Source organism: Scardinius erythrophthalmus, assembly GCF_964197995.2.
Source record: "Scardinius erythrophthalmus genome assembly, chromosome: 1".
Taxonomy (NCBI): Eukaryota; Metazoa; Chordata; class Actinopteri; order Cypriniformes; family Leuciscidae; genus Scardinius; species Scardinius erythrophthalmus.
In genome coordinates, this window is record NC_138221.1 from 38128658 (window position 1) to 38137172 (window position 8515).

The window sequence follows — 8515 nt, forward strand, 5'->3', positions numbered from 1 at the left end:
TTCTTTCATTTGAGGAACTGGAAGGAAAAGTTTTTGAAAATGACAACGCTGCTTTCTTCCATACAGTGAAAGCAGATTGTCAGCACCTGGTCACCATTCATTGTGGGTAAAAAAAAAAAAAAGTGGTCGCTATGAATCATATGTTAGATTTGTGTGAGAAACAAACAAAAATGTAAGTTTCTAACTACTGAAAATCTGTTGTCACCATTCAACTGGATTGAATGAAAAAGATGTTCTAAATTTTTCCTTTTTTTTTTTTTTTACAGAATAGAGAAAGTTGTGTAGGTCTGGCACAATGTGAGGGTAAGTAAATGATGGCAGAATTTTCATTTTTGGGCCAATCTTCCTTTAAATCTGAAATATGTATGTAGTGTGTCAGAATGAAAACAAACAACAGTGCAGCAAAGTTTCTTAGCAAATATGCTGCTTTATTCAAAAGCTGAATGGGGAATTACCAAGGTAGCCCATGGTAAAAATATCAGGATTGTGATCCCTGAGAGGACAACATTTGAACAAAGAATCCAGATACTGGACTATAAATTACAGCCATTAGCAAATTTCAGAGCATTTAAAAAAGAGAGAGACATTTTAAAGGACTCATCAACTAGGCCTGATCCATAGGTGACCAAAATGCATAGAATATCTAAACAATTATGTACAATACAATTGTTTTAAAATGGCACAGTACATAAATACTGCTATTACATAATATATACAGACTCACCCAATATGGGTCATTTCCCACAGAGAAACCGAAACTCTGTTAGGATCACTGTTGTTGCTCATGTAAAGCTCACACTTAACATGTTTTGTATAGTCGGCATAGTGATGTCCAACTGCCAGCCGTGAAGGAATGGGAAAAACTATGGCTCTAGGCCAGACCACTTTGTGCAAGAGGAATCATATAACTCGGATCTGTGCTATAAACACGTCTTAAACTTTAGCTTCCATCTGTTTTAACAATGTGCATTGTGTTGACAGTGGCCCTGGTGCCAATTCAAAAGAGTTAGCGATTGCTAAGCGATACTTTACTTGAGCAACCAACAGTTCATTCAAACCAAGCTGTGCAACTCCCACTTCTTTGAGCTAAAGCTAAATATATATATATATAATAAATCATGCCAGAAATCTCATATCTATCAGCCAAGATTGTGTAAATGCATTGGCATTAAATAAATTTGGGCCACTTGGTGCATTTTCACACATCTTTAAGTTATAACAGTTCAATCACCATAAAATGCCCAGAGGATTTAGGGAGAAAAGTGCTTAATCCTCATATGCCACAGATTAAAATAACCTGACAGCATATTTGGAGAATTTGCCTATTGCCAGCACAAAATATCATAAAAAAAAAAAAATAGCAATAATAATTATAATAACACTGACATCAAAGAAATAAATTTGCAAATAAAAGACCTTCATTTCACTCAATTTGTCCGGAGTCCTTTAGAACTAAATAATAAAGCACCCATGTTACTTATCTGCTCCGACTATTTTAAAGATTTCAATCGTTAAATCAAACCTGAGGGAAAGAACATCCTGAATGGTATTTGGAGAGAATAAAATATAAAGTATGCTCTAATTTGCTAATTAAAATTAAAACTAAGCACATAAAGCTGGCAAAAGGCTTGGGTATACTAGAAAGTTACATTCTATGAGAATTGCAAATGGGATACAAGCAACAATAACGACATAAAGCACAGTTGATTGCCTGCAAAGCTTGGCGCTGAAAGCGTCCTTCTGAAAGCCGGGCCCTCCGTCATGTCTGAGTTGGACAGGAAGATCAGGCACCAGGCAGGAAGGAACAGTTTAAAGGCGGGCCGCACAGCAGCCCAGTATAACCACGGAATGCCGTGCGCCACTGCAGAGTAAATGCAGAGGCCACACGGCTCAATAACACACTGGTCCCTCATGCCTTTCAGATACCGAGGCAGTGAGGGACGAGGATACAACAGAGGAGCCAGTTGCCTCAATAGGCAACCTGAGGAGGGCACCATGGAGTGTCTGGGTACAGCAGACAGTGCACTGACTTAAACCTGAGAGAGATTAAAAAAAGAGATTATATTAGTACATGCATGCAGACTTAAATAAGAGAAACATCCAAATATGATCTAGAATGTTAAGAAATTTGTCTTACCTGGATGGATCCTCCTCAACGGAGAAAGCCCCTTTCATGTTGATGATATTCCTCTTGTTCTCAAACATTCCATAACTCAATGTAATCTAAATGAAATCGAATGAAACAGTGCGTTAATACAACTATACTGTATTTTACAGAACCAAGATGTTCCTGTATCAAGCTTTCATTAAAGCGCATTACCTGTTTGTGTACTTCTGATTTGGACACCTGTTGCAGGTTCTCCAAGTGTGAGTGGAACAAGCTGCTTCGAGTCAAAGGAACCCCAAGAACTGACTCGATGATGTATCCAATGGTACAGTCATCAGGAAGACGGATCTTCTCAGCAGTGTTCATGAAATGGCCACCACTGTCAACACAAAGTCTATTAATATCTTAAAACATTGTGTTCTTAGATGCTGCATTACGATAGTTGAAAAGTTTTTGCACCTTGCCCAAGGGCTCATCTTCAAAGCTAGCCCACGGCTGATACAGAAGCCTGCACCTCCCGTGGCAAACCAGAAATTGACGGGTCTCTGCAATGGAGAAACAAAAACATCAGCTTCTGTTCCTAACTCGATTCTCCTCCTCATCTTAACAACCAATGTATATAAAAATTGAGGATATTTTGGAAAACCTACCATCTTGTTGTCCCCAAGTCTTTCTGTGGCTTCAATTGGCCTGTCCAAGCTGGGTTTGCCAATGTACATATCCTGAGTGTGAGGGTAGTTGGACAGCAACTTCACCAATGTCTTCACATTCACATAGTTATCATCATCCACATGACAGAACCACCTAAACCAGACAGAGATATCATTAGAACATCCAATATGGTTTGCTTTGACGCTAAAACAGGTACTCATAATGTAACAATAATCAAACAATGCTTACTTTTTTCTGGACTCGATGAACTTGTCATACTCAACTGCCATCTTGCAGGACAGAGCCTGGCGGCTGTGGGCAGCAGAGCAGTTGGTGTTGATGGCATGGCTTCCTGATTGGACAAGAAGATGGATACTTTGTCAGTGTTCATGTAATACTCCACTTATGTCTATCACTTGAGAAATGGCCATTATCTGATAGGTCAGGTGACTTTGCACGCGCCCTATTACCATCTCCCCCCTAACAGCCCAGCCGCCGTAGACTAAGCACAGGATTTTTAAGAGGATTAGAAGACTGAGTCCAAACTATGCGCATATCAAAGAGGGAATGTCTGCTTATTTCTAGCCTTGTGACTTCTGCTTGAGGAAGCTGCACTCACCAATTTTCTTCTTTAGTTCCTCATCTTCGCCGTCCGTGAAGATGTACGTCTGCAAAAACAAAGACAAAGCCCGGTTAGCTCTTTCAATGCAGTCACACAAGTTCGTCAATTAATCACTGCACCAGAGCAAAGACGAAACAGGAATTGGCGTGTTCCAAACTGGAATCGTGCTTTCGAGAGCTATTTATCCCAAGCGGACTGATTAGGAACCATTGTCTGAGTTTTACGCCATGGAAAACTCAGCAAGTTAAACAAGCCAAACTCTACCCCCAAAAATAAAGGCCCCTTGTTCTTGTTGTCAGTCTCTCCATGGCAACTGCTCTGCGCCCCAAAGCATCCCAGGCCCAGAACAAAGCGGGGAGCAGACCACCCCAATTACCCCCACCACCCCCAACACTCCACCCCCATTCCATTGCCCCTCACCGCCTCCCAAGTCTTTCCATTCTTCATCCCTCTATCCACTTCAGACATGTTAAAAATGTCCCAAAAAAGAATGGCCAAGTCATTTGGAAGAAAAGAAAGGAGCGCCATGTCCTATTCTCCCAAACATACTCGGATTGATGAATATACATTCTCCCCAGTGTGCATTCACTGACGTCTGACCCCTCAGGGTTTTGTTAACGTTAAAATAGAAGGGGTGGGATCAGGATCTCATTGTGGGAGATAAGACAGAGCAGGTGCAAGGCAGCAGCCCCAGCTCAAAGGAGCCATTGAGAAGAAGACGCCACACGCCTCAGACAGACTGATGAAAAGGCGGCATGCCCCTGGTCATGCACTGTCGTTAACCTGTTTGCTTTCCACCTCAGGTGAGACAGCACCTGCCACCCGCCGCCTTATCACAGCCACGTGTCTGAACAGATCAACCTGCCCACACCCAACTGGCCTTGAACATGTACACCTACGCTACAAAACTATTCTCTTATGAGCTTCAGCTCTTTTGTGATCTTTATCTCAACAGTGGATTCATGTTTTGTTGCCTTTCAAATGCCAGCACGCACACACACACACGTGGACTGGTTCCCCCTTTCCACAGTCGCATTTTTTTGAACGTTCAAACATTGCAAGATAATGTCTGATTGGTTTGCAGAACAAACTCTAAGCAGATGTTTAGCGCAGCACTCGGGGGCCAAGGCCCAAGGCCTCTGTTTGTTCAGGGAGGGCTGGCGGTTGGGCCGGGTAAAGGATCAGAGGCAGGCGCTGTTTGCACAGAGTTCCGCTGAAAGGACAGACTAATCACACAGGCAGCTGCCAAGGCAGGCCGGGCACTGACAGAGAGAGAAACCTCAGAGCTGATTAGTGCATTACAATGTGTGTGTGTGGCCACTCACCCCCAACCCTTCTCCCACTGTCCCTTTGCATTGAGACAATGAGGAGTGGGTAAAGCTGTCACTGGGTAAAGCCTAAATATGTTTGCCTGGATTTGCATACAGCTGCAGTGGTTAACTAAAGAGAGGCCTCTCTTGGTGCAAGGCTTTGTTTCTCCGTTTCCCTTTTATTGAAGATATTGTGAGCCAAAATGACCCTTTTGTGGTTTCTTTCATAAATGTCAAGTCTTGTCTTCTAAATGCACTTTTCCCAGCATTCTCGGCACACAAGAAAGGATGAGGGTTATCGTTCGGTTGTTTGGAGTTCTGATGAGCGGGCAGAGGTTGGTAGGACTTCCCACCCCCCCAAAGGCAGGTCTGGCATAGGGCAGGGAGAGCAAGGAGCCTGGCTGTCTGTCTCCTTCTACCCAGGAAGGAAGTGGAGAGATGTCACTCCCTCTATTAAACACCACACAGCCCTGCTCCCTCTACCTGTGCCAGTAAGAGACCAGAAACTTGCACAGACTCGTGCCACAATAGATCTGCACAGCTTTTACCATCTTGTGCTTAAGCCAGAGAAACTACTGCCTTAAACAGCGAGTAATTATGCAGTTAAGTATTTCAGATAGAAGTAACGAGGTTGGTCATGGTACTTCTTCTGCGTCAACCAAGTGTGCATTTGATCTTAATGGCATTTGGTAGCTGTCTGTGTAACTGGACACCGGATACCACAGCCGCGGCACAGGCTGTTCTCTCATTGTTGTGAATTTCTCTCACTGGGGAAGCTGCATTGTTCCAGGGGGGAAATTTAGAGAAACAGCGGAAGCCAGAAGCTGCAGCGTGAACAATTCAAAATGGGGCAGATCTGACTGAAAAGAATAACACTATTCAAGAGTCCTGACTCATCAAGTCAATATAATTATAAAGCATGCTTTTAATAATCAGAAACAAGTACTCAGAAAGCAACAGAGCTCTAGGGTTTCATTCTCTCAGAGAAATACTGACAAGGGTAGGGGAGCTTCTAGCTGACCGTGACTAACTCTAAACAAAGACAAGACAGTTTCCCACCAAGAAGAGCCACAGGCTGCCATAAGTGTCAACAGCAGACACAGATTGGATCTACTCTCAGTGTTTACATGTAAACAGCCCAAGACAGTGAGTTGTTCATCACCCGTCAGGGCAGCATTTGAAGTAGGTAAGCAAGTTAGAAAGATCCTTCTACACAAGATTCTAACCCCTATGAACATGTTCACAATGTCAGTCACGCAACATCTCACTTGGCATATGTGACAAAGTTCCCATGCTGTAGGTCTAACAATGCCTGGCCCGTTGAAACACTTGTCTGGTGCCAGCCATTGTGGCAAGTGGCCAAACAGTACACCGGAGTCCTTGGGATAATCCCCGGCCGTTCAGATGACAATAACTGGGATTTAACATACTCAGGTGTTGCACTGATGAATGTTAAAATAATTTGAGAGCGGCCCTCCATGTGTACATGTGAGGGTTCATATAGCTGGCATTAGGGCCATCTTTTGTTCTTTGAGACCAGGCCACCTGGCACTCATTCTCCTAGAACTCCCCCTTGTATTCTGGTCTGCACTGGTCTTTTATGTCTGCACTGCTCCCCACCAGCTGCTGCTATTAATCCCTGCTGTTAACTCTCTCTTATGTGGGTTAACTTCCATCGACTCTTAGTTTTCCAATCTCGCCTGAAGCCTGGAGTGGTCATATCAGTTTAGCTGGATAGTGAAAGACAAATCTGAGCTGACTGAATGAGTGCAGAAGCTAAAGTTGTCTGATTTAAATTTTCACATTCCACATGCTCTTGTATTCAGAGTACCTTCACAGACATAATGATCTTTGTACTCAGACTCTGCAAGCATATAAAAGTGTTGCTAGCTGTGTCATATTCAAATGACAAGGTGTGAGAGAAACTGATTGTGACAGAGCCCCGAGGCAAATTAAACGGACTTTTATAAAAATGTTTAAGCGACCACTCTAGGTGGTGGGTAAAATCACTTTGACTGCTCTGTGCTTGCTGCTGTCGAGGTGCCGAGAATGCTTTTGTGCGGGCTGCAAAAGAGGCCTGTTTCTCAGAGCTGTATTTTCATACTGTGAGCCACTCGGCATGCTGCTGAAAAGCCTTTCCTTGCCTATAGATGCTGTCCCTTTGTGCCACCCAGCATCTCTATAACGAAGACTCTCTTTTCCCACCGCTTGGGTAGCTTGACCCAGCCTCTGCTCCAGATCCCTGGTTCCCATGGAGAGTGGGAGACAAGGGGCTGGCAAAGCTTTTCTTTCCCCCTTCAGAAAGACGCTTTGTTAGTGCTGAGAAGGGGACAGCTCTGAAGCCGCTGCTATGATGCATCCTTAGCCCTGGCGTATTCACGAGGACACCCCAAACAATGGAGCAGGAGGGGAGAAGGGGGGACTTACAGCCACCCATCGCTCTGTGAGCAACACAGCAATTGCTACAGACAGCACAGAGAGACTATGAATATGATTTGTTTTGTTTTTTTATGCCATGCAAATAATACTATTGAAAAACTATTTTAAAAGTTTTAGGGTCCTGCTTGTAGATACACTTTGTTAGTATTAAGACCATAGATAGGCTGATAAGATATTTTCCCACACATTTTTACTTAATCAACTGTATATTATTATTATTATTATTATTAGGTATGTTAATAAATGGCATTATCCAAAGGGTCTCTGAAGTGGAACACCATTATACTACTGTATGTTTAACATGAAACAGCAATGTTCACAGTTAAAGTAATTTCATTAGGTAATGTAAGCTGCAAAAAGGAAAATAAACTTGCAACAATTATGATGGAAAAATATTCGTGCTACATTTTATATATATAAATCTCAAAATAGTACTATTTAAATTAATTATATTTACATATAATGTATAAAGATACATACAAGCGTGACTTGATATTAAACACTCGTAGCCATCACGACAATAAAATCCCATTTATTTCCAGCTGGTGAAATATGTAGCCTATATGTAACCTAACCAAAACCGTCAACAAGTTATGGAAACATTTTGTAACAGTGTAAACTGACATACCTGCTGCATATTTCTGGAGATCCAGGTGTCCAGCAGTAGATCCAGCCTGGACCGGTGAAACTTCTTAGTTGTCTTTACTGCGATGAAGATGTCATCCGCGCTGATGTCCTCAGCAGGCGGCGCGTCTGTCGCCGCTCCGGACGCCTCGGTGGGCTTATCCGCTTCCCTCCTGCTGCGGGTCAGCTTAGAAAAATAGGCAGAGAATCCTTTTTTTCCATTCTGCTCAGGCTGAGCTCCATCATCAGCCTCTGATTCCCCCAGACTCTGCAGTGAGCGCAACCCGATCTCACTCTCGTTCTGCATCTCATCCATCTGAATCCGCTGATGCTGCGACAAAAATAACAGTAGCGCGAGACAGGTGACTGTCGCTCCCGCGAGGGAGAGCGCAACTTTACTACCGTACGTTTTCAGCATGTTTATTAAACTCTAAGAGAAGGACGTTCTCTTTGTGATATACACAGCATTAATCTAAACTTCGCTCCAATAGCCTCCTCTAAAAAACAAGCGTGTCATACAGCTGCAGCATACTAGCGCTGAGAGAGTCTCCTCATTGTAACTCGGAGGGGCTTTTATAAACTGCCCCTCAGCATTGGTCACGCCCAGTAGGCGGGGCGTTGATGGCTATTGTGCTGTGGGAACCGCAGAGAGACTGTCAATGGGAGGACGCGTTAAAGGACAGCAGGCGAGGGACAAAGAGGGGGGAGGGTGAAGAGGACAAACAGGCCTAAACATTTTCAAAGTGCATGCTCTTTTAAAAC

At 43.4% G+C, this 8515-nt stretch overlaps 1 protein-coding gene across 2 annotated transcripts; it reads right to left on the minus strand.

Moving 5' to 3' along the window:
- Positions 1–403: 403 nt before the first annotated feature.
- On the minus strand, positions 404–8301 carry lfng (LFNG O-fucosylpeptide 3-beta-N-acetylglucosaminyltransferase). 2 transcript variants are annotated; one of them, XM_081366524.1, is made up of 8 exons: positions 7758–8301; positions 3378–3426; positions 3008–3110; positions 2758–2911; positions 2567–2652; positions 2321–2486; positions 2138–2223; positions 404–2036 (listed from the first exon to the last, which is right to left on the minus strand). In XM_081366524.1, exons 1-8 carry the CDS (start codon positions 8169–8171, stop codon positions 1970–1972), a joined length of 1125 nt encoding a protein of 374 aa, XP_081222650.1. In that variant the 5' UTR covers positions 8172–8301; the 3' UTR covers positions 404–1969. The 2 variants fall into 2 exon arrangements, with proteins under 2 accessions (XP_081222650.1, XP_081222649.1); XM_081366523.1 differs by having other exon boundaries at positions 2567–2911.
- Between the last annotated feature and the right edge of the window lie 214 nt (positions 8302–8515).

Coding starts and splice junctions, on each gene's coding strand:
- lfng (XM_081366523.1), bottom strand. CDS start 8,171: ATGCTGAAAACGTACGGTAGTAAAGTTGCGCTCTCCCTCGCGGGAGCG. Junction 3,427..7,757: donor TCTCCAGAAATATGCAGCAG/GTATGTCAGTTT, acceptor TTGTTTTTGCAG/ACGTACATCTTCACGGACGG. Junction 2,224..2,320: donor AATCAGAAGTACACAAACAG/GTAATGCGCTTT, acceptor GATTTCATTTAG/ATTACATTGAGTTATGGAAT.